Source organism: Podarcis vaucheri, assembly GCF_965113315.1.
Source record: "Podarcis vaucheri genome assembly, chromosome: 6".
In the NCBI taxonomy this organism is placed as follows: Eukaryota; Metazoa; Chordata; class Lepidosauria; order Squamata; family Lacertidae; genus Podarcis; species Podarcis vaucheri.
Window position 1 is genome coordinate 105,476,511 of NC_138764.1, and position 25,888 is coordinate 105,502,398.

Sequence of the window (25,888 nt, forward strand, 5' to 3'; positions counted from 1 at the left end):
GGTAAAGGTACCCCTGCCCGTACGGGCCAGTCGTGTCTGACTCTAGGGTTGTGCACCCATCTCACTTAAGAGGCCGGGGGCCAGCGCTGCCCAGAGACACTTCTGGGTCACGTGGCCAGCGTGACAAAGCTGCTCTGGCGAGCCAGCACCAGCGCAGCACACGGAAACGCCCTTTACCTTCCCGCCGGAGTGGTACCTATTTATCTACTTGAAGTTTGCCATACTTTTGAACTGCTAGATTGGCAGGAGCTGTACGCCGGCTCCCTCGGCCAATAAAGTGAAATGAGCGCCGCAACCCCAGAGTCGGCCACGACTGGACCTAATGGTCAGGGGTCCCTTTATCTTTACCTTTTTACATCAAAAGTAACATTCAACAATCATTAGAATAGTATTAAATGATAATAACATATAAAAGTTAAACAGAAGTCCATTCAACAGTTACAATAAATAATTTCTAAACTATAATCAGTAAGGCTGATCGCCAAAGAATTGATGTTTTTGAATTCTGGTGCTGGAGGAGACTCTTGAGAGTCCCATGGACTGCAAGAAGATCAAACATATCCATTCTTAAGGAAATCAGCCCTGAGTGCTCACTGGAAGGACAGATCCTGAAGCTGAGGCTCCAGTACTTTGGCCACCTCATGAGAAGAGAAGACTCCCTGGAAAAGACCCTGATGTTGGGAAAGATGGAGGGCACAAGGAGAAGGGGACGACAGAGGACGAGATGGTGGGACAGTGTTACAGAAGCGACCAACATGAGTTTGACCAAACTGCGGGAGGAAGTGGAAGACAGGAGTGCCTGGCGTGCTCTGGTCCAGGGGGTCACAAAGAGGTGGACATGACTAAAGGACTAAACAACAACAACATCCCAGACTCCTTCGCTCTGCCTTTGCTGTTTTTCACTTGTGGTGGGAAAAACTTTGGGTGGGGGGGGCATACTGTCCCCCTTATCTTTCCACATAGGGGTGTGAGAGAGACAGCGGAAGACAGTGGGAGACAGTGGGTGCCTGGCGTGCTCTGGTCCAGGGGGTCATGAAGAGTCAGACACGACTAAACGACTAAACAACAACAACAATAATCAGTAAAACAACTGCAAGCCACAGTACATCAAATAATATAATACAAATTGAGAAGCAGAGACTAGAGGGTGGAGCAAGGCAGGTGGAAGGAGGCCTTGTCTGATGGAGTCTCTCCCCTTCCTGGGCTGCAACTCCCACCTGCCCCAACACGTGCACGTCGGGATCGAGTTTGGCTTGGCAGGCTCTGGCACAGGAGGGGGGGAACCTGGGGGCAGGAATGGTGGGAACTTGAGTCCTAGCTCCTGCCCAAAACCACAAAATCAGAGGCTCTCACGTGTGAGTAAGAAAGATTTTTATTCAGGCAAGTAATTTTACAGGCTCAGGGACAGCTAGAGATCACCAGGTTGCAAAGACTGGCTGAGATTGAGTCCGGATTTTTTTCTTTTATTTTGAAGAGGTGGGTATATTTCAGAAACGGGCACCCTGACCCGTAGATAATTTTTCAGCTTTTCTCTGTAGCCTTGGGTTTACTTGTATGATGGCCAACCACGAGGACCATTTCCTTGAGCATCTCACTCCTTGACCAATAGGAGAAAAACAGGCTGAAGAGACGTATCATACAAAACTGGCATTCCCTCTACCAGCCACAAGAGGGCAGTCCCACCCTCTAATAATTCCCTCTGCCATGCTGAGCGGACTAGTAGTTTAAAAATAAAATAAAAATCTGTGCGTTAAATTTGAGGTTTTTAAAGGCAAATATTTGAAATGATGCTTGTGCCTTCTGGGAACTGTGATAAGAGCGCCATATTTAATAGGTTAAATTAATTTAATTGTCTGCTGGTGCAAAGTTGGGTTATGACTCTATTAAGCGGGGTAGTTTGCTTAAGGTTACAATTAATTCAGGCAAAAGCTTTGACTCTCTTTAAAGGTCTGGCGTGTGGAGGGGGAAGCAAACAGAGGGAAAGTCCAGTGGATCTTATTACAGGAAGCGGTGGATGTGAAAAAGGCAAATTCCATGCTATAGGGATCGTCAGGAAATAGACTGAAAATAAAAGTGCCAATAGCATAATGCGGTTGTACAAATTGATGGTGCAACCACATTTGGAGAACTGTGTTCAGTTCTGGTAGCCTCACCTCAAAAAGGGTATTGCAGAGTTGGAAAAGGTTCGGCTAAGGGCCACCAAAATGGTCAAAGGATAGAGTGAAACCCCTATGGAGAAAGGGGGCATCGTTTCGGATTTTTTTAGTTTGGAGAAAATGCGAGTCCAAAGCGACAGGATAGAAGTTTATAAAACTGTACATTTCATGGAGAAAGTAGAGAAAGTTTTCCTTTCTCTCTCTCTCTCATACCACTAAAACTTGTGGACACCCAGCAAAGTCGAATGTCAGAAAGTTAAGACAGATAAAGGAAAGTAATTATTTGCACAATGCTTCAAGCTATGGAACTCACGGCTGCAGGAGCCAGAAATGATTAGGGAAGCTTTTGATGTTTAATAGGTTATTGTATTTTAGTGTTCTGTTGGAAGCCGCCCAGAGTGGCTGGGGAAACCCAGCCAGATGGGCGGGGTATAAATAATAAGAATAAGAAGAATAAGAGGAAGAATAAGAATAATTTGTTGTTGTTTAGTCTTTTAGTCGTGTCCGACTCTTTGTGACCCCCTGGACCAGAGCACGCCAGGCACTTCTGTCTTCCACTGCCTCCTGCAGTTTGGTCAAACTCATGCTGGTAACTCCAAGAACACTGTCCCACCATCTCGTCCTCTGTTGTCCCCTTCTCCTTGGGCCCTCCATCTTTCCCAGCATCAGGGTCTCAGCATCAACATCATCATCATTATTATTAAATGGCCACCAACCTGGATGGAAGTACTTTTTCACGCAGCGCATAGTTGAACTATGGAACTCACTGCCACAGGAGGGATTATTGGTTGCCACAAACCTTTAAAACCTTTAAATGGGGATGAGACAGACTCATGGCAGAGGAGAGGGCTATTGATGGCTGCTAGTCAGGATGATTCTCCTGTCTCCACAGCTGGAGGCAGAAATGCACCTGAATCCCAGTTTTGTGCTCAGATCCTGCTTCCAGGTTTCCCAATTAGGCATCTGGCTGCCCACATGATGGATCAGAGAAGCCAATCCTGACTTCTGTTTTGAATTCCAGGTGCTCCTTTCTTGGTCTGGTGCAAATCCTCATGTCAGAGTGCTGGACCAAAAGACTCTCAATCTGCAGGTAGCACACTCCCAAGGTAGAGAATTTCATAGAGAATACTATCTGCTAAGCAAATCAGTCTCTTAAGCTTAAGCCAAGAAATAGTATTCTCTATGAAACTGAATATCAATATACATATCAAGGCTTTGAGATTAGACCACTGAAGAAGCCCGGAAAACTACCGTATTTTTCGCTCCATAAGACACACTTTTCCCCTCCTAAAAAGTAAGGGGGAATGTGTGTGCGTCTTATGGAGGGAGGCTCTGCTCAGTGCTCCCTTTAAAGAGCTGCGTGGAGCATGTGTGCGGCTCCTGGGGGCTTTCCCCCGAGGAGGCAGACTCCGCGCACTCTGCGCACTCTTTAAAGGGAGCACGGCTCTTGGGGGAGCCTTCATCCCGCTGCCTGGGAGAGGCTGCGTGTGGCTATCCCAGAAGCCAGAACAGCAAGAGGCTATCCCAGAAGCCAGATCCCTCTTGCTGTTCTGGCTTCTGGGATTCAGAGGATTTTTTTTTCTTGTTTTCCTCCTCCAAGAACTAGGTGCATCTTATGGTCTAGTGCGTCTTACAGAGCGAAAAATACAGTGCCTTGGGAGTGTGCTACCTGCAAGCCCCAGTAAAAGGGCCCCATTGTGGGCAAACAGCAGCCTTACTGGGACTGCCAGGGCGAAACTGGTGCAAAACGCCAGAGCCCTGTCTACAACTTCATCAACATCCATCTACAACTTCAGTAGCATCTCTCGGTATTGTGAACAACACCGAATTTACCTTTTGTTGGTATCTTCAAGACCTCACCTAAAAAGCTAAAGAAAACAAAAGACTGAGTTAAGCACTTGAAAAATCCATTGAAATCAGACATAAGTTCATCATAGGTGTGTAGTTCGCAAGCCTCTGTGGCTTTGCATAAGTTTGTGTATTTTTCTCAGACGATTGATAAAGAATGAGTAATCATTTTGGTAATTATTGTGTCTATCTTTAAGGAGTTGGCAGCCAATAGCACCATTATTACTTATTTCAGGTTCTGATGAATTACACTTCAGATTCAGCCTGAAAGCCTTTTTGGCAATCTCAGAGTCGCTCTTCTCTCTCAAGTTGCATCGCTGAGATTAATGGGAAGAAGTAAGATTGTTCGTGCCGGGCAAATATTGTTCGTGGCGTTCCAAGAAGCAGAAAGGGCAAATGATCAGGAAATGGCCCTAAATTCAGACGCTCTTCAGTTTTGTCCCTCCAGAAGAAGAAAAAAGACTTTCTAGTCCCTCTGGTACTTGAGAGACCACTTGAGGAAGGCGAAGTTGTGCTTTTAGGTGAGCACAGGATCATGTCTGTTTTATTTGGCTGTACATCATGTTCCCTTTCTCTCTGTCATAGTATCTGAGTGTCTTCCCAGGACTCAGGAAATTCCTGCTTCGGGCTTTTGTTTTTGACTCCACAATCTTTCTCTAGACTACAGCATGGGTAGGCAAACTAAGGCCCGGGGGCCAGATCCGGCCCAATCACCTTCTAAATCTGGCCCAAGGATGGTCCGGGAATCAGTGTGTTTTTACATGAGTAGAATGTGTGCTTTTATTTAAAATGCATTTCTGGGTTATTTGTGGGGGATAGGAATTCGTTCATTTTGGTTTTTTCCAAAATATAGTCCGGCCCCCCACAAGGTCTGCGGGACAGTGGACCGGACCCTTGCTGAAAAAGTTTGCTGACCCCTGATTTAGAGGTTGCAGCCAATTCCCATCATTCTTTTGTGTTCTGGCATGGTCCAGAGGCAGAGAGAGGAAGACCCCCTGGGATCACAAGAAACAGGGAGGGGGTTCTTTGCATTGACAAAAACACACTGGGAACAATTTTGCCCTGCTCTAGATCCCAGAAAAGATCACTCACCATCCAATCAGCAGATGCTACTTGCCTTTAAAAATAAAATGACACACTGAATGCAAAGATGTGGTTCCTGCATTGAGCTGCGATTCCTACATTTCAGAGGGCTGGACCAGAGTCTTTTCCAGGGAGTCTTCTCTTCTCATGAGGTGGTGAAAGTCTTGGAGCCTCAGCTTCAGGATCTGTCCTTCCAGTGAGCACTCAGGGCTGATTTCCTTCAGAATGGAGAGGTTTGATCTTCTTGCAGTCCATGGGACTCTCAAGAGTCTCCTCCAGCACCATAATTCAAAAGCATCAATTCTTCGGCGATCAGCCTTCTTTATGGTCCAGCTCTCACTTCCATACATCACTACTGGGAAAACCATGGCTTTTACTATACGGACCTTTGTTGGCAAGGTGATGTCTCTGCTTTTTAAGATGTTGTCTAGGTTTGCCATCGCCTTTCTCCCAAGGAGCAGGCGTCTTTTAATTTCGTGACTGCTGTCACCATCTGCACTGATCATGGAGCCCAAGAAAGTAACATCTCTCACTGCCTCCATTTCTTCCCTTTCTATTTGCCAGGAGGTGATGGGACTAGTGACCATGATCTCCGCTTTTTTGATGTTGAGCTTCAGACCATATTTTGCGCTCTCCTCTTTCACCCTCATTATTTAATTCTTCCTCACTTTCTGCCATCAAGGTTGTGTCATCTGCATATCTGAGGTTGTGACTAAATGACTAAACAACAACAACAACAACAAAGTTATGTAAGATCTCCAGGAAGCAGAAGTCCAGGTGCTGAAGGAGGCATCCCAGAGCGGTTTCAAGTGCCTCCTGTTTGCTTCTGAGTGTCGAAATCCATCCTTTGTGCAGGGCCTTGATACCATCTCCGAGTGCTGCCAATCCAGAACCCTCTTTTTCCCCTTATACCAGCCCTGGGCTTGGCTATATAAGGGCTCTTGTGCCAGAGCAGCAGCGGCGGCAGCAGATAAGGCAGCCCCGGAGACCTGTTTGCAAATGTCAAGGCGTCCCAGGTAAGAGACACAAAACTCCTAACGCTTTTGCTGCAGCATTTTCCGCTTCTCCCCCAAGCAAGGCACAGCAGGGTTGGCTTGGCTTGTTCTGTTTCCAAAGAGCAGTCGGGGGGGGGGCAGTTTGCGTAGGAATGCCTAAAGGGGGTCAGTTTTGCCTGTGAAATCGCCTCACCCCAAATGTGCCCACTCAGCCACTTCGTTCGGCAGAATTGGCACTGCTGCATAACCCCCATTCTGCATTGGTAAGAACTCAGTTGTGGTGTGTCTACACTTTGGAACTGCCCGCCTCATGAGGTCAAGCAAGAGCCTTCACGGTACTCTTTGTAGCGCCTGCTAAAAACAGTCTTGTTTAGACAAGCCTGCCCAGCTTTTAGTATTCTAACTTTTTGTAGGCTTTAATCATAAAAATAATATTTTTTATTTTTTAAAGTACTGCTGTATTTTTTTTATTGTTTTACATTTTTGTAAACTGCTTTGAGGTTGTTGTTTTTACAGTCAAATGGTGTACAGAGGTTTGGAAATGTACTTTCAATCTGTTCCTGGAGACTGAATTGGCAAAAACAGCAATTGTCCCGAGCAATTGGAGTAATGGCAGATATGAAATAAAATCAATAGTAGTAAAAAAAGAAGAAGATAGGGATGATTCCAAGCAGAGGGGAGATTAAAAGGTGATTGTTGACATGATGGTGGCTTTTTCGAAAAGGAAGGTCAATTTTCAGTGCTTAGACCTGGGAGACCTGGGTTCAAATTCTCCGCTCGGCCATGAAGATCACAGGGTGATGGGGGAGGGAAGTCCCTGCCTCTCTCAGCCTAATGTACCTCAAAGGGCTGTTGTTGTGGGGGTTAAGTAAGGAAGGGGAAAAACCAGGGGTGTCACCTCGATCCCCTGGGCGGGGGGAAGGTGGGATTCTGCAATGTGGCGTCTCTACGGAAACCAACAAAGGTTCCTTTCATCCCACATAACAAGGAAGTGCCCTTTGGAATGTCTAATATTTTGGAAAGCTCAGTTTGCGTGTGAATGAACACTCCACACCCAAAGGACTCTCTCTCTTTTTCCCCCCGCTGGTAAGATTTTTTAATTGAAATTTCCTCCCGGTACAATAAAATTGCAACTGCGAAAGATGCAAAACAAAGAAAAGAAACAGGAAAAGAAAAGAAAGGGACAACAGGGATAAAAAGAGGAACGAGAAAAATAAAGAAAACAAAAGAAGAGAAACATGAGCAAAAACTTCAAGAGAGGAACTTCCAATTTCCAACTTCCCACCTGCCATTTATATAAAAGAAGGAGATAAGATAATTTAGCACCTTTGGTCAATGTGAGCATCCGGCGACTCCACTTTCTGCTAAACCATATTTCCTCCAAGTTAAGGTGTCGCAGATTCATTTCCTTTTCACACGGAAAGTCCAAGATGGGTTCCCTAATTGTTAATATTATTAATAAACCTTAACCACGTCCTTTCTTTTAATTTTACTTCTGTTAATTCCCACCACCATGACTCCAAATGGAATAATACTAGATTCCCCCCCCCATCCATGTTTGTATCAAAGTCTTTCCGCTGTGATTGCTATCCATTCACTTCTCCAGGAAACTAAGGGGCTGAAGCAGCCAGTTCCCGCATTGCAAAGGGTTGGAATGGATGACCTTTAGGGTCGCTCCCCATTCTGCAGTTCTGTGAACCTGTGAATTCATGAGTTCTTTTCCCATTTTCCTTTTTTTTCTGATATTGCATCACTCCCGGAGGCCGCTGATCATGAGGGGTCATCATGGAGATCTCCCCTCCCCCTTTGGCTCCTTTAGAAAAAAGTGAAATGCCCCCCCTTGCATACCTTGGGGTTCACTCTTTTGTGCCAGCCCATTGTTCTTCCTTCTTCTTTCTCTGTGGCTCAGGCTTGCCTCCATCCTTTTCGGCACTCAACCACTTGACTTCACTGTTAGCGAGAATGATAAAGTCACACCTGTTTGCCCCAAAGACCCATCCCACTGGTGGAAACTGAGCAGAAAGATGATAATCAGCCAGTCTAAATGAGCATCTTAAAAAGCAGAGACATCACCTTGCCAAGAAAGGTCCGTATAGTTAAAGCTATGGTTTTCCCAGTAGTGATGTATGGAAGTGAGAGCTGGACCATAAAGAAGGCTGATCGCTGAAGAATTGATGCTTTTGAATTGCGTGGACAGGCGGAGTCCCCAGATCCTGCACGGTCCCCCCGTCATGTGGAATAACGACTCAAGACAACGTGCTATGGGATTAAATTGGCCACAACTTTATTAAATTTCAAATGTGGGTAGACCTTGGCTCAGGCATTGGGCATTCTCCCTCCCCGGTCCCCAGCCGGGGACCTAGGGAGCATCAGGGTTTTCCAGTGTGTGTGTGTGGGGGGGATGGGCCGGCTCTGGAGAACATATGTTCAAGCAGAGATGGCCGCCCCCGTAACGCCGCCGCCGCAGGAGAGAGCAATGACGACCTTTCGGTGTACAGCCAAAGCCTCCCTTCAGAAACTCCTTTAACGGGGAACCCTGGTATCGCAGCCACAAGAGGAAGATGGACAAAAGGATTCCGCCCAAGGCCTGATACCGCCAAAGTTGTGACGTTTTGCTACGGGAAAGGAGAAACCTGCCAATGCAGGGAAATTCCTTTCCAGCCCTTTAACAGCGACCTTAACGTAGCAGCGCCCGCATACCTGTGAAGAAAAGTTAACCTGCAAAATAAGACATTAACTGAGGGTGGGTAGGGTGGGAGAAACTCTGGAGCCAAGTGAGGATTCCCAGGTAAGATCCTCCCTCTATTGTGTGGGCAGGTAATCCCTCCCCTACCTGGCCTGGTCTCCTTGGCAACGCTTCCCCCAGGTGGGATTGGACAACTGACTGAGGTAGGCGGAGACCTCCAGGTATCCCACCTGAGGGAAGGCAAAGCCAAGCCTATGGTGAGATGGCCGCTCCAGATCTAGGGCTGTGCGCGTCCACACAAAGGGTGCCCCCTGTTTTAAGCGGGGAGTGGTCATTCTGGTGCTGGAGGAGACTCTTGAGAGTCCCATGGACTGCAAGAAGATCAAACCTCTCCATTCTGAAGGAAATCAGCCCTGAGTGCTCACTGGAAGGACAGATCCTGAAGCTGAGGCTCCAAGACTTCATGAGAAGCGAAGATTCCATGGAAAAGACCCTGCTGGACGAGATGGTGGGACAGTGTTCTCGAAGCTACCAGCATGAGTTTGACCAAACTGGGGGAGGCAGTGGAAGACAGGAGTGCCTGGCATGCTCTGGTCTAGGGGGTCACAAAAAGTCGGACATGACTAAACGACTAAAACAAAAAATGAGCACAGTAACCTTTCTGTGTCATCTCAGAAGCCTGGCTCTGTCAGGAGACCATGCAGTCACTTGTCCATAGCTATTATGGAGGTAGGTTTTGTTTTTTTTTCCTTTTAAGCCCTGCATGTTACAAGCGGCACGTTTAATTGAGCAGGAAATAGCAGCGCTTATTTTTATACCGAATAACTTCACGTTTTCTCCCCCAAAGGCAGGCTTCAAAGATTTCAAAGGAGCCAATTTTGGTCCATGGCATGTCTGCAAAAGAGATGCCAGCAAACCCCTTTGATTGTATCCTGCTCTGAAGGCTGCTGCCCGAATCCTGGCCTTCCTCTCTCTTTCAGTAGTCATGGCAATGAGTCCACACGTGCACTGATCAAAGGCAGGACGCGAGAGACATTCTAGCAAGTCAGAATCTCAGTTAATGATGCCAGGAACTCCTAGGAGGGAGGGTTATCTTCAACAATAATGAAGTTATGTGGTACAGACCAAACTCTGCTGTTCGGCAGGGCAGAAATGATCAGGCTTGCCTCGCCTTGTTCTTTGGCTCGTAATTCAGAGAATGAAAGTACAGTGGTACCTCGGGTTAAGAACTTAGTTGGTTCTGGAGGTCTGTTCTTGGCCTGAAACTGTTCTTAATCTGAAGCACCACTTTAGCTAATGGGGCCTCCTGCTGCTGCGGCACTGCCAGAGCTCGATTTCAGTTCTCATCCTGAAGCAAAGTTCTTAACTTTGCTCCATCTGGTACACAGGCTGAAACCCTCCCTGCCCGCAGACCGTCTCACCAAAGTGGTGCATGCTCTGGTTATTTCCTGCTTGGGCTACTGCAATGCGCTCTATGTGGGGCTGCCTTTGAAGGTGACCCAGAAACTGCAACTAATCTAGAATGCGGCAGCTAGACTGGTGACTGGGTGTGGCCACCGAGATCACATAACACTGGTCTTGAAAGACCTACATTGGCTCCCAGTATGTTTCCGAGCACAATTCAAAGTGTTGGTGCTGAACTTTAAAGTCCTAAATGGCCTCGGTCCAGTATACCTGAAGGAGCGTCTCCACCTCCATCGTTATGCCTGGACACTGAGGTCCAGCACCGAGGGCCTTCTGGAGGTTCCCTCACTGTGAGAAGCCCAGTTACAGGGAACCAGGCAGAGGGCCTTCTCGGTGGTGGCGCCCACCCTGTGGAACACCCTCCCACCAGATGTCAAAGAGAAGAATAACTACCAGACTTTTAGAAGACATCTGAAGGCAGCCCTGTTTAGGGAAGCTTTTAATGTTTAACAGACCACTGTATTTTAATACTTTGTTGAAAGCCGCCCAGAGTGGCTGGAGAAACCCAGCTAGATGGGCGGGGTATAAATAAATATTATTATTATTATTATTATTATTATTATTATTATTATTAACCCGAGGTACTATTTCTGGGTTAGAGGAGTCTGTAACCTGAAGCCTCTGTAACCCGAGGTACCACTGTATATCATTGCAGAGAGTCTAGTAAATATGCCACCACTGTAACCTCTCATCCAAAGAAATCTTAGAATCATAGAAATATAAAGTTGGAAGGGACCTCTGCGTTCCATCTAGTCCAACCCCCTCCAATGCAAGAATCATAGGTGTCCCGGGGGAACACCAACCTCGAACCACCAACCTTCCAGAGTAGCGTCCATACAATCAAAGCACAACACTCTGTACTGCAGGCTTAAAACAGAAAAAAGACACACAAGAAAACCTAGAAGCCACACACCTTGAGTAGAAAATGTGGCTATTCATATCACATCTGGCTTGTTCCCTTCCCACCTGAGCACCCCGCACCTGCTCCAACTGCCTTGCCCCTCTCTCTTTTGCAGATGCAAGGAGGATGAAGACCTTGACAGTGGTGAAGACGTGGTGCCTGGTCACCATCTTCTGCAGGTCCTTGGTTCCCTCGCAAAGTCTTGGGCTGGGCGGTCTTCTTGGTTCAAGCTCAGCAAAGACTGAGAAAGGTGAGTTGGACCTCAAACGGGTGACACGAGGGGCAGCTGAAGAGGCAGCACAAGTCCAGCTCCCACACTTTCCATGGGTTATCTGAAAGCAAAGATGAAATTCCTTGGGAAACACATTTCTAAGAAACTTCTGCCCTTAAGGTCTTCAATGCCAAAATTATAGCTCAATTGTACTATGGTATTCCAGTTTGGCTGCCAGGGTTTACCTACCGTATTTTTCGCTCTATAACACGCTCCCAACCATAACACACACATCGTTTTTAGAGGAGGAAAACAAGGGAAAAAACATTCTGAATGAAACAGTGGATGTATCATTTTTGTGCTTCATGCTGTGGCCATAGACATGTGATCTGATGGTGAATTTGGGGTGACCCAATGCAAAAATCCTGAGAATCCATGTGGATCCATGCTTTGTAACCACATTTTAAGTGGGGAGGGAAGGAAAAACACAGAAGGGACAAGGAGCACGAGAGGGGTGTGCAGAGAAGCAGCTGGCTAAGAATGCAGGAGAGGGCTATAACGGGAGGGAGAAAAGGAAGGCACAAGTTTCTCCCCACCCAAGCACCCAAGCCAGCCAGCTCACGTGCTCTCTAACTCTCTCTCTCTCCCACCTGCATGTTTTCAGCAGCACCGGAGCACAGAGAGGAAGGAACGACACTCTGCTTTCCCCTCTGCTTGCCTGGAGGGGAGGGGCTTTCCCTGCTCTTTGTTCTGTTTGAGCAAACACAGCAACGAAACAGAAAAGGGTGGGCAGTAAGACCCTGAGGCAGAATGCAGGAAAGCAGCCGCTTCCTCTTTTAAGTTTTCCCTTCTCCGTGACTGTGCGATTTGATTTTTGCCTGATTTTTCGGCTCCAGGGACCACACATTCGCTCAATAACACGCACAGACATTTCCCCTTCCTGCGTGTTATAGAGAGAAAAATACGGTAGTTGGTAGAATGAGTCCAAGCAGTTTTCCTCTTCAAGATCTTTACTGTCTCACGCTGTGTACCCTATGCAGCCTTGTGTCTAGAGGGAGGTCAACACAACGTAGAGACTGTCGCCTGGGCGAGATTTCCTCTATGCTGGTAAAGATGCTCTCCTCAGTGAAGTTTTGTTATACACCTTTCTTCCCCCAGGACTACAACAGTTTAGCAAGAAGGTACAGCAACTCAGGCTGTCAGTGGAACTTTTGCGATCGATGTCCCTACCATCTGCCAAGGCTATAATGAAAACTAGGTTGTGAGATATCGAGCACCAGGAACTAACAGTAGCAGCAGAGAAAACATGCTCCCCTCTTAACTTTCAACTTTCTTGGGCACATGAAATTAACCACAATTACCTTGAATGTCTGCTTAACCCTCAAGAAAGAAGGGCATTTTCGCTGGCCAGGTTTAATTCAAATCCATCCAACCCCCTTTGGGGAAGGTTCTCAGGCAGGGTGGAAGGAGAAAGAACTTGCCCAGGTGAAGACCACCTGGTGGAAACCCTTACGCATATGGCTCTATATGCTGATCTCCGCCAGCAATTTCTATCAGCTCTGCATCCCCAAATGGAAACCAGAGTTGGAGGCCATACATTTTCTATTACTGGGGAATGATCAGGAGCTCACCAAGTTAGTGGCTAAATATCTCTATTTGGTATTTTGTCGTTGAAATACACTGCAGATGCCTGATCTCCCTAGAGACCAAGAGATTGACGGTAGACTGCTCTGCCTCCTTTCTTTTAGGAAAGGTTTTGTGCCACTGGTACAGGGATGTGGGTGGCGCTGTGGGTTAAACCACAGAGCCTAGGACTTGCCGATCAGAAGGTCAGCAGTTCGAATCCCCGTGACAGGGTGAGCTCCCGTTGCTCGGTCCCTGCTCCTGCCAACCTAGCAGTTCAAAAGCACTTCAAAGTGCAAGTAGATAAATAGGTACCACTCTGGCGGGAAGGTAAACGGCGTTTCCGTGCGCTGCTCTGGTTCGCCAGAGGCGGCTTAGTCCTGCTGGCCACATGACCCAGAAGCTGTACTCTGGCTCCCTCGGCCAGTAAAGTGAGATGAGCACTGCAACCCCAGAGTCAGCTACGACTGGACCCAAAGGTCAGAAGGTCACGGTTTGAAACTCCATGACGGGGTGAGCTCCCTGGACCTAATGGTCAGGGGTCCCTTTATGTAGCTAAACTATGGAACTCACTCCTGCAGGAAGCAGCAACAGTCGCCACCCTGGAAGGCTTTCAAAGAGGTTTGGCAAATTCACGGAGGAGAAAAGGGATATTAATGGCTGCTCGCCACAGTGGCTCTACTCTGCCACCAAAGTTGGAGGCAGTGATGTTTCTGAATCCCAGCTTCTGAAAACCAGAGTAGGAGACAGGGCTCTTGTGCCTTGGATCCTGCTTGCAGGATTCCCATTGGAGCATCTGGCTGGTCACTGCGAGAACAGGACCTTGAGCCATTGGCCTGATCCATCTTCTTGTAAGCCACTTGGATATATATTTTTAATGAAACTGTAGTCTATAAATATTTTTACGTCTGACTACTTAAATAGCATCCGTATTGGCAATATACTTGGCACAGGAGGTCTGTTATACACAGACATCGCTGGGGAAAAGGGGCTCATGGGGACATGTCTGATCATGAAATTTATTACGGTCAGAGACCAGCTTGTGAAACACAAATGGAACTACAATCCCAATAGCAAAACAGACATTTAAAACAATATACAACAATGGATTTTATGTTTAAAAGTGCGATAGGCATATAAACACATTAAAACTTTAAAATAGACTACCTTAGAGAAATGACCCAACGTCGCCCGTGGATCCGGGTTGGGAATTTTCGTAACTAGAAAGGATCGGGGGATGGTCTGCACCTACAGATCTGTGCGCAGAATCTGGCGACAATCCGGGTCGTCTTGTGGTCTTTGCCTAATAGGAGATTGAATTTTTGCTTTACCGGGAGGTCAGCAAGCCTCACCAGCAGGGGGGTCAATGGTTTCCCTACGTGCCTGATCGTAAAAGGGACATCTAAAAAATATGTGTTCAGGGATTCTTATATCCCCCAATGAACAGGCACAAATTCTCTGGTCATATGGGACTTTTTAAAAGGATCCTTCCAAGACCGGCAAGGACAGAGCCAAGTTTCTGGCAAGTGTAAAAGACCTTCTTGTATTTTTGGATACAAGAAAAAAGAGATAGGCTGCTGGAGCAGCTATATATCTCTCAATTTCTACAATTTTGTAGTTGGGGCACCTTGAGCAGTCCTGTTGTCTCTCGGTGTCTATAATTCTTTGCCTAACCATAGCTTTTGCTTGGCCCAAGCCCAGACTTAGAAGGGCTTGAGGGGCAAAACCCATTTTCTAAAGAGTGTTCAGGACTACCAACTTGACTGGAGCTGGTTGCAAAGGATCAGTGGAGCTATACCATGGGGGAGCAGTTTCAGTGACAGCCATTTATAGATTGATGTTAGGCTAATGTGCGCCTCCACTCTCATCGCTGGGGACATGTCTCCTTGGATGGTTCTCACTATCTCAGAAAGAGCCGGTGGTAGGGTGGAGTTTAGGACCAGGGAGACCAGGGTTCAAATCCCCACACAGCCATGAATTGCTGAGTGGCCTGGCTCCACTCCTTGCCTCTCAGCCCAACCTACACCACCAGGAATTGAAGGATAAGCAGGAGAACCATGCAGGCCTCCTTGAGCTCCTCAGGGAGAGAAGGTGGGCTATAAATGTAATATATAAATAACGGGGATCTTCTTGGTGCAGGCAGTGATTCTGGCAAAGGTGGTCTACTCGGTGGTCTTGGAGGCGGCCTGCTCGGTGCTGTCGGAGGAGGAGCAGTAGATGGAGTACTTGGAGCTGTTGGTGGTGGAGGTGACAGCAAAGGCGGCGGCGGCTTGCTTGGAGCTCTTGGTGGTGGTGGTGGTGGTGGAGGAGAAGGTGGAGGTGGTCTCCTTGGTGCTGTTGGAGGTGGCGATGGAGGTGGTCTCCTTGGTGCTGTTGGAGGTGGCGATGGAGGTGGCCTGCTCGGCGCTGTTGCTGGAGGAGATGGCCTGCTCGGTGGTGGAGGAGGCCTTCTTGGCAACACCACCGGAGGTCTGCTTGGTGGTGGTGGTGAATCTGGAGGTGGCGGCCTTCTTGGTGGTGCTCTAGGTGGCGATCTCCTCGGAAAAAATGGCCTCCTGGGTGGTGATCTTCTTGGTGGAGAGAACGGCCTTCTTGGTGGAAACCTACTTGGTCTGGGAGGTCTCCTCGGCGGTGGAGGATCCAAGGAGCCGTTCCAATGGTGAGTTGGTGTGGGCAAGGGAGCAGCCGTTGCAGTTGACAGACCACGTCCCCAACCAGAATGAGAGCCTGTAGGTCCATCACCACCCCTAATTCTGTACCTGGTTGCACTACAGGCCAATTCTGCTCTCCTTCTCTTCCCTTCTACCACTAGGAAGGGTATTGATAAGCTGGAAGGGGTGCAGAGGAGGGTGACCAAGGGTCTGGAAACCAAGTCTTGTGAGGAACGGTTGAGGGAGTTGGGCATCTTTAGCCTGAAAAAGAGGAGACTGAGAAGAGATATGACAGCCAACTTTAAATACCTAAAGGGCTGTCAAATGGAAGTGGGAACAAGCTTGTTTTCTCCTGCTCTGGAGGATAGGACATGAACCAGTAGATTCGAGTTACAAGAAGGGAGATTCAGACTAAACATTAGGACCATCCTGAGGGTAACAGCCATTTGTCAGTGGGATGGACTCCCTCAGAAGGTGGTGGGTTCTCCTTCATTTGAAGTTTTTAAGCAGAGATTGAATGGCCATCTGTCATGGATGCTTGAGCTGAGATTCCTGCATTGCGGTGGGTTGGACTAGACGATCATTGGGATCTCTTCCAACTCTACAATTCTATGATTCTAAGAGCATCTTATTAGGCAAGATCTATTATCTTGTTGGGGTTGAACCACATCAGTGCCATTAAGAAGGAGAGAGTGGGATGGATACATGACTTTGCAATGTGTGCCGACCATTCTGGGGTCTCCATGCATCTTCTCCCTTCTGTTATGTTGCTCACAGGTTTAATGCTGTGAACCTTGAGGTTGTTGGAGGGTCCTGGAAGGTCATCCGTGGAAATGAGCTACAGCTCAACCTACATGCAACTATTACTACTAATTTGCCAGGGTGAGTCCTGAGAGCGAGAGCTACTTCCTTCACATTCAGCTTGTTCTGAAATTAACATGAGCAGGAAAGGGCAAAAGTCCAGTAGCAGAAGACATCTTTTGCATCCTTCCCCAACCTTCTCTTTTCCTAGATGTTGCCAGACTACATCTCCCATCAGCCTTGGCATCATATATCTGCGCTGGTGGGAGATATAGTGCGAAAGACAGGGAGAGCACGAGGTCAGCGAAGGCTAGTCCCTAACATCTCCAGCTGAAGGGATTCCAATAAGCAGGAGGAACTCTGCCTGAGATTTTGCAGAGATGCTTCCATACCAAGTCGAGGTGGCCAAAAAGGATGGGCTGGTTGCCTGGTTTCTTCCAAGGTAGCTCCTTCCCACCACAAACACCTTAATGAGGATTTGTTGACTGTGGTCAATGCCTCTCCTTATCCAAATGCTTCTGAGTTCCCCCAGGTTCTTCTTCACTGTCCCACTCATCTGCCCCAACCAGCTCTTGTTGTTGTTTAGTCCTTTAGTCGTGTCCGACTCTTCATGACCCCATGGACCAGAGCACGCCAAGCACTCTTGTCTTCCACGGCCTCCCGCAGTTTGGTCAAACTCATGCTGCTAGCTTCGAGAACACCGTCCAACTATCTCATCCTCTGTCGTCCCCTTCTCCTTGCGCCCTCCATCTTTCCCAACATCAGGGTCTTTTCCAGGCAGTCTTCTCTTCTCATGAGGTGGCCAAAGTCTTGGAGCCTCAGCTTCAGGATCTGTCCTTCCAGTGAGCACTCAGGGCTGATTTCCTTCAGAATGGATCAGTTAGATCTTCTTGCAGTCCAAGGGACTCTCAAGAGTCTCCTTTAGCACCATAACCAGCTCTAGGCAGCCCCAAAGCTCTGCAGTTAAACCAATGTCAACCAGAAGGGCTGAGATGCCCTTGTGGGACTTCCCCATTGCTCCTGACAACCTTCAGGAGGGAGATGCAGAGGCGCGTCTAAGCATGCACGGTCTGGCCCTGCCTGTATGTGCTGTGGGTGGCCTGCACTGAGTTGCAACACTATATTCTCATCCAGCCTTTCTACAAAGAGACATTCCCAGAGCATGGCATACTCCACAATGCCTTAACCTAAGAATATAGGAAGAGCTGGCTGCTGGATCAGGCCAATCTGGATCTAGTCCAGCATCCTATCCTCATAGTGGACAACCAGATGTCCCCCCTGGGAATCCTGCAAGCAGGACCCAAGCATGGGATTCCTCTCCCCTGCTGCAACTGGTTTCCAGCAACTGGTATTCAGAACCATCACTGCCTCCAACTGTGGAGGGAGAACGTAACCATCCTGGCTAGTAGCCACCAATGGCCCTCTCCTCCTCCATGAATTTGTCCAATCCTCTTTCAAAGCCACCCAGGTTCATGGCCCCCTGTGGGAACGAGTTTAACAGCTTGTCCATGCGCTACACGAAGAAGAACTTTCGTTGATCTGTCCTGAATCTTCCAACATCCAGCTTCATTCGATGCCCATCAGTTTTAGTGCTACGGAATAGAGGTCTTCAAACAATGACCCAGGTGTTTCCCAAAAGCTGGTTGACAAGAGAGGCAGCTTGCCTCTCTGCGGTTTTTCTTTTGCAGCCCACAGCTGCCAGAGAGCACTGAGCATGTTCTGGGTCAAGCTTCCACTTTAGTTTGTGCTGAGCGCCTCTGCAAGGCCCTACAGCCTCTGGCCATTCCCCACATGAGCTGATGACACATCCCAGAACACTCTCTGGCCCCTGCAGGTCCCTTCCCAACACTCAAAGCCCAGCACCCCTGTCTGACTTTGTCTCCCAGGGTGCTCAGTTTTCTCAGCGGAACTTCCGTGGTGATGGACATCAGCCCTCACCTGGCCTTAACCCAAGACAAACCGGGAGATCTCAAGCTGGTCCTTAAGAACTGCCAGGATATGGTCGCTGGCTTCAGCATCAAGCTGCCAAGCAGGTGGGCATTAAAGGTTTTGGGGGCTTATCTGGGTGGTTTCCTTATCATTTTGGGAAGTGTAAATAAATCAGACTAAAATTAAATCTTCTCCCAATTTCTCCTCTATCCTTACCTGTTCTGACTTCACCTCAACACCTCTGCCTGTCTAAGAATCACTGCAGTGTTTGAAACAGAAGGTGACATCTCTCATTCCATTAGCCAAGCATTTCTGCTTCCACGATGGAACTCCCCATTGTGTGCAACCTGCGTCCTCCCCAGATCTTCTCTAAAGGATTGGATGAACCCCCAGATCAGTTTTAGGGGGAGTGTGGGGACAGAGGAGCAAGGAGGAATGTTCATTTGTGGAAGCAGAAATCCTTGTGATAATGGAATCAGTGACTGGATATAAACCAGATTGGCCAACCAGCTCTTATTGCTCACTCTCAGGGCTTATCCACACTTTGCTTTCCTCCACTCTTTCAAGGTAAAGTTTTTCACTTAACGCTCCGTGCCCAAGGAACTTTTCTGTTTCTTTTGCCGCAAAAATCTACTCTTTAAAGCTCAGTTGGAACAAACGTCAATACATGGAAAACCCGAACTGACCTTCATTCTGTTTCAGCTTTTCGTGGGGAAAGCTCAGGGCAGAAACAAAACAAAACAAAACAAAACAAAACAAAACAAAACAAAACAAAACAAAACAAAACAATGCTCATCCATGGGCCAGATCTCTACCTGGAATGAGTTGAGCAAAGTGTGGATAAGCCCCCAGAGTTCAGTGGGGCTAGCTTCATTCTGTTTCCATTTTGAATCCTTGCCATTTCCCCCCTTTATTCCTTGTCTTGTCTTGTTCTGAATTATAGGGCTTGTTCCAATATTCTAACAGATGGCAGAGAAATCCTCTCACTGTTAGGAGAAGGGGAAATTGCAGATTTATTGCTGCACCACCCTCCTAGTGGTGCAGCAATAAAACTGCTAGTACATTTGCAGAGCTAGGCAGGGTCCAGTATGGGTTGCAGTTGGATGGGGGACCACATGTTGAGATTCCTGCATTGCAGGGGGTTGGACTAGATGTCCCTCAGGGTCCCTTCCAACTCTACAATTCTAGGATTCTTATTGGCTACCAGACACCTGCATCTTTATAATGTCCACTGCACAACCTACTCCTGGATCAAGGCCAAAGTAGCCCTAAGCAACCATCATAATCAAAAGTCAAATCCCTATAAGGTCACCTTCCTTGGTGATAAGAGCAGGAGACACAGCACATCATTGGGGAATCCAGCCCTGAAATCTGACTGGGGTTGTTTTGTCTCTTTCTCTTGTCTCTTACGGCCTAGGACCCTCGTACCTACGGGACCGCCTCTCCTGGTATGTCCCACGGAGGACCTTACGGTCTTCAAACAAAAACATCTTGGAGGTCCCAGGCCACAGGGAGGTTAGGCTGGCCTCAACCAGAGCCAGGGCTTTTTCGGCTGTGGCCCCGATCTGATGGAACGCTCTGTCACAAGAGACTAGGGCCCTGCGGGACTTGACATCTTTCTGCAGGGCCTGCAAGACAGAGCTGTTCCACCAGGCCTTTGGCCAAGGCACAGCCTGACCCCCTTCTTCTGTAATCCTCATAGAACTCCAGCCCAATGGTTGCCATGGATTTGACTCTGAACTGATTTTAGAATGAATTGATTTTAGAATGTTGTATTACGTTTATTGTTGTTAGCCGCTCTGAGCCCGGCTTCGGCTGGGGAGGGCGGGATATAAATAAATTATTATTATTATTATTATTATTATTATTATTATTATTATTATTTCCTCCTTAGTTTGCTTGCAAACCTGTTGAGTGGCGTCATCAATTCTGGCCTCCGTACCCTTCTGCCTTCAGTGGTGAGTAGCCAATTGTCTACATGTATTGGGGCAAAAGGTTGGCAAATGGCTTGGAAGAATGGGAACTGGAGAGCAAGTGGTTGGGGAAGATCCATGGCTCAGTGGCAGAGCATCTGACTTATTATTTCCATGTTAATGATGATGATGATGATAGGGACCCCAAGGGTCATCTAGTCCAGTGTTCTTCAAACTTGGGTCCCCAGATGTTCTTGGGCTACGTCCCATCATCCCTATTGGCAAAGATGACTGGGAACCCAAGGTTGAAGAACTCTGATCTTGTGATATCTCAGAAGCTGGCATTGGTCTTCTTTGCAGATGTGCCCAGTGTTCCAACTCTGGTTCAATGTTGTCAACATGCAACTCCAAGCTCTCAACAGTAAGTTTCCTTTCTAAACCTTCCTCTCATTTGCAAGCTTGTGGGGAGCTGCTGATGGCATAATCCTGCCCCATCCCTGCTTCCAATGGACTTTCTCGTGGTCCCCTGCCCTCATTCATGCCTCTCTCCCCTCCCTGTTCAGAATACGCCTCCTTCGGGCTCCTTGGGAAACTCCAGACAGCTCTCTCCAGCGTGCCGATTTCAACAGGACAGTTTTCTGAAATGGACCTGAAGGTGTGTTCTCCACATGCATTGGCTTTCTTGCTCCTCCTGCTCCTCCTGGGGTGCTTCCATGTTCTAAGGACTTCTTCTGCCCAAGCTTCTCTTGGACAAAGCTCCCCTCCCCAGGGACCTCAAGCTTTTACGATTAATCTTAAATGGAGAGAAATATGGATCACAGCTTCCACTTCCGTAGACACCCAGGGGTGCATTTCCCACAGTCTTGGGGTCTTTGCCTGTCTCCCCATCTCTGCCTCCTCTTTTATAAAAGTGACCTCATGTGGGGTGTGGAGATGCATGAGATTCAGCCCAAGGACAAAGTGAGTCACACAATTGGCCCAGCTAGCTCAGTTATATTGTTGACACCAGTGGTTTCCAACCTTTTTGAGTCAATGGCTGCCTTGATCACTTACAGTAGGATTCCCCACTTCCGCCAAACCCCTTTCGGCGCCACTTTTTGCATGCATGTAAGTGGGAGCAAGGGACGCGGGTGGCACTGTGGGTTAAACCACAGAGCCTAGGATTTGCTGATCAGAAGGTCAGCGGTTCGAATCCCTGTGATGGGGTGAGCTCCCGTTGCTCAGTCCTAGCTCCTGCCAACCTAGCAGTTCGAAAGTACGTCAAAGTGCAAGTAGATAAATAGGTACCACTCCGGCGGGAAGGTAAACGGCGTTTCCGTGCGCTGCTCTGGTTCATCAGAAATGGCTTAGTCATGCTGGCCACATGACCTGAAGCTGTACACCGGCTCCCTCGACCAATAAAGCGAGATGAGTGCCACAACCCCAGAGTCGGCCATGACTGGACCTAATGGCCAGGGGTCCCTTTACCTTTTACCTTTAAGTGGGAGCACATGTCTTGAAGGGAACCCAAGCAATGCCACCACTTTGCAGGGCCGAGCTGACGCCCCCCCCTCCCGAAATTAGTGTGTACAAGGGGGCTGGAGAGGGCAAAACAAGATTAAGACCAGAAGCAGAAATATTTATTTATTGCAGGGAAGGAAAGAGAGAAGCGCGCAGCAGAGGGCACACATGCAAACATGGTCCTTCCGTTATCCAGCAGGCTATTTTTCCATCCTTATGAAGAAAGCAGAACTTTCTTCATGGAGTGATCTCTCCCAGTCCCTGGAGGAGTGTGCCATGTTTTATCTGACTCTCCTTCTTCCCCTTCTGTAGGACAAGCCTTTTCCGGGAGCCTTCCTCAAGTGGCTACTCGACTGTAAGTTTCCCCTCCTTCCCACCATCCCTACAGGTTGCGATTCTTAAGAATCATGAAGTTTCCTTTTGTTGGGTTCTGGCGCCTGTCTGGGCCAAGGGCCAAACTAGACGGGATGGGGGCAACCCCATTTATTCACGGACACGTCTGCCTTATTCACATGCGAGGTATGAGGTCCAGGCTTATTTTTGCAGCAAAAGGTGTACACACAGGTGTGGTGGGCTGAACCCACTGCTTGGGACCACCTTACCTGGCTGTGCCCAATACCTGCTTCAGGCACTTCCTGTTTCAGATCTGAGCTGGGAGAAAAGGGTTTGCATTAGGGAAGAGAGGAGGGTAATTCTCCACTCACCCATTAAGACTTTTGCATCCGATTGTGGGTTAAAAAAAAGGAAAAAAGGATGGCATCCCTGCTTTGGACGTCAACAGGGGAAGGAAACATGGCTGCTCCACATTGCAACTAGAATGACTGCATTTATTTAGTTATTTCATAAAAATGTGTTCACCCTTTGATTATAAAATAAAACCTCCAAGCGTTTTACAAAAGAGATAAACCACAAAATCATCAGTGGGATGAATAAACAAGAATAACAAATTAAAATAGCAACAGATTAAAACTTGCATTGGCTTTCTAAAGATCCGGGTAGTTCGTCCAAACAAAAAACGTTTTTAGCATGCCCCAAAAGCGAAGGCGCCTGATGACAACAGGGAGGGAGTTCCAATGTGTAGGTGCTGCCCTTAATTTTATAATGGGAGCGCCCAATGTTAAGGATGCAGTTGAGGCTGCAAGGGTGATCCCCTATGGACACAACACACCCTTTGATGTCCCAGGAATCAGGCCAACCCCAGCCATGCCAGATCAAATGGGTGGGAGTGGAAGGCGATGGTTGGGCTGCTCGGTTGGGAATCAATAACCAGCGTGCTTCTCTGCAGTTGCCCGTTCTTTTGGTGGACACAAGACTCGCTGACAGGCTTCTGCAAGCATCTGGTGAGTAAAGATCCCCAAGACCTTCTGCTCTCCTGAAACTCTCACGGCCTCCATTCCCTGCTGTGGCTTCATGGTTGCATGGTGGTTTCACAAGGAACCATAGATGGTCGCTTCCATCCATGCACCCGAGCACGGATTTTCTGTGCAACTTCAGTGCAGGACATCCTTTTGCTGCAGGGGCTGCCAACAACCCACTCCCAGCCTTTAAGCCCCCCACGAAAGGTGGCAGTGTGGGTGATCAGCCCCTGAAAACAGCCGGTGTGACAGAACAGGGTCCCGTCAGCCTGTCCCACGATGCGACTGGCAGTTCACTCGCTGAACCTGCGACAGGAGGCCCCGCCCCTAACCTGGATCTCCATTCTGCAGAAAAAGCTGTTCATTCAGTGCTGGCCAGTGGGGGTGAGAGGGTCGGACTAATAATAATAATAATTTATTATTTGTACCCCACCCATCTGGCTGGGTTTCCCCAGCCACTCTGGGTGGCTTCCAACAAAGATTAAAAATACATCACAATGTCACACATTAAAAACTTCCCTGAACAGGGCTGCCTTCAGATGTCTTCTAAAAGTCTGGTAGTTGTTCTTCTCTTTGACATCTGGTAGGAGGGTGTTCCACAGGGCGGGTGCCACCACCAAGAAGGCCCTCTGCCTGGTTCCCATCAACTTGGCTTCTTGCAGTGAGGGAACTGCCAGAAGGCCCTTGGCGCTGGACCTCAGTGTCCAGGGTGAACGATGGGGGTGGAGACGCTCCTTCAGGTATACAGGACCAAGGCCGTTTAGGGCTTTAAAGGTCAGGACAAACACTTTGAATTGTCCTCGGAAACGTACTGGGAGCCATTGTAGGTCTTTCAAGACCAGTGTTATATGGTCTCGGCGGCCGCTCCCAGTCACCAGTCTAGCTGCCGCATTCTGGATTAGTTGTAGTTTCCAGGTCCTCTTCAAAGGTAGCCCCACATAAAGCACATTGCAGTAGTCCAAGCGGGAGATAACTAGAGCATGCACCACTCTGGTGAGACAGTCTGGGGCAGGTAGGGTCTCAGCCTGCGTACCAGATGGAGCTGGTAAACAGCTGCCCTGGACACAGAATTGACCTGCGCCTCCATGGACAGCTGTGAGTCCAAAATGACTCCCAGGCTGCGCACCTGGTCCTTCAGGGGCACAGTTGCCCCATTCAGGACCAGGGAGTCCCCCACACCTGCCCACCTCCTGTCCCCCCAAAACAATACTAGGGCCTGACAGAGACCAGGGTTCAAATCCCCACTCATCATGAAGTGCATTGGCTGACCTTGGAAATCAGTCGCTGCCTCTCAGCCTAAGCTGTCTCACCGGGTTGTTGTGGGCATTAAATGTGGAGGGGGGGAGAACCACACAGGCCCCCTTGGAGAAAAAAGGTGGGATCTAAGTGCCATAAATAAGCAATAAATAAACCCTGGTCTTTGTAGAGGAGTCTCTTGTTAGTTCCTAAAGCTGGACGCATTCCTGATGAATTAACGTTCCTCAGGTTTCAGTCCCCTCCCTGTAATTCGAACCCCCCACTTCACCTGGTGTGCCACTTCACTGAAAGGTGTGCCAATGTTCCCTCTTCTAATTACCTTTTAAAGCATGCAGACGCGGCTAAGATGCTCGGCCGCACCTTTGATCTCGTGTTTTCTTTAGGATGAAGCTTGCCAGCAGCTCCTTTGGCTTCTCAGCTCATGACCTGCCTCACAGACCTTTCATTGTCTTCGCAAGGTGCCTCTGGACAAAATCCAGTTTGTGAACAGCGCCCTCCTTGGCAGATGGAACTGAACTGAGGGGTGAATCCTTAACTCATCTCTCCTCATCTTCTCCATGCTGCTGATGGATGATGTACCTCAACTTCTCTATAGCAGCCCCCAAAATGCCAGGAGACCATATTGTCCCTTGAACCTGAATATACCTTGGCCAGCCTTCCCCAACCTGGTGCTCTCAAATATTTAGGATATTTACAACTTTCAGTCCCAGCCAGTGCAGGTGTGCTGGGAATTGTAGTCAGGGAGGTCCTTAGCTCAGCACCTGCCTTGCAAACAGAAGGTTCCAGGGTCTACCCTAGACATCATCTCTAGGCAGGCTTGGAAGAGACTTCTTCCTGAAATCCTGGAAAGCTACTGAGCTACATGGTTGGTGGTCTGAGTCTGCTTAAGGCAGTTTCCTATGTTCCTATGTAGTCCAAAACATACTGAGGGCACCAGGTGGAGAGAGACTTGGATAGACCAGAGCGATTTGGTCAAACACCCAGAGTGAGTGGTACAGGTCCAATTCAAACCCCTAAGATTTGGCTACAGGTCCCAATTTGTCCATGAACCTGCTGTGTGGTCCTTGCTCTCGCCCTCAGTTATTCAGTCTGCAGCATGGGGAGAATTGAAGCCTACAGGGCTGGTGTGAGGATGAAGGAGACCAGCTGGTGTTGGTGGCTGCCCTGAATGGCAACTGGACACAAAGGCAAAAGAAATGTGAACCAATAGCTCGTGCCCTTAGATATGGGGTCACAAACATCCAGCAAGGCATCGTTGCTTATTCTGGAGAGTTGCAGAAGACCCTGGCTGCTGAATCAGACCCAAGGGGGATCCAGTGGGTTTCTTAAATAAACATACAGTACCATGGTGATCTTTACTTGTTCAGAACAACAGTTGCTGATGGGAAACCCACAAAAATGGAGTCTGTGACCCTATCAATTACACAGCCTTGCATTAGCTCCACAAATGCATCAAAATTAAGTCACGTTCTCTGAGACAAAGCATGCCTACCTTGATGCCCAATTCAGCGACAT

General features: G+C 48.2%; 1 protein-coding gene across 1 annotated transcript; it reads left to right on the forward strand.

The window, feature by feature from the left end:
* Positions 1 to 5,962: 5,962 nt before the first annotated feature.
* Positions 5,963 to 25,721, forward strand: LOC309534200 (uncharacterized protein). Its single transcript, XM_082226327.1, has 11 exons — positions 5,963 to 6,103; positions 11,249 to 11,383; positions 15,107 to 15,626; positions 16,396 to 16,500; positions 18,306 to 18,452; positions 20,243 to 20,306; positions 20,622 to 20,682; positions 20,825 to 20,916; positions 22,074 to 22,116; positions 23,047 to 23,101; positions 24,757 to 25,721. The coding sequence occupies exons 2-10, from the start codon at positions 11,260 to 11,262 to the stop codon at positions 23,079 to 23,081; spliced, it is 1,191 nt and encodes a 396-aa protein (XP_082082453.1). The 5' UTR covers positions 5,963 to 6,103; positions 11,249 to 11,259; the 3' UTR covers positions 23,082 to 23,101; positions 24,757 to 25,721.
* Positions 25,722 to 25,888: the final 167 nt, after the last annotated feature.

Coding starts and splice junctions, on each gene's coding strand:
- LOC309534200 (XM_082226327.1), top strand. CDS start 11,260: ATGAAGACCTTGACAGTGGTGAAGACGTGGTGCCTGGTCACCATCTTC. Junction 11,384..15,106: donor CTCAGCAAAGACTGAGAAAG/GTGAGTTGGACC, acceptor TTCTTGGTGCAG/GCAGTGATTCTGGCAAAGGT. Junction 18,453..20,242: donor AGCATCAAGCTGCCAAGCAG/GTGGGCATTAAA, acceptor TTTCCTCCTTAG/TTTGCTTGCAAACCTGTTGA.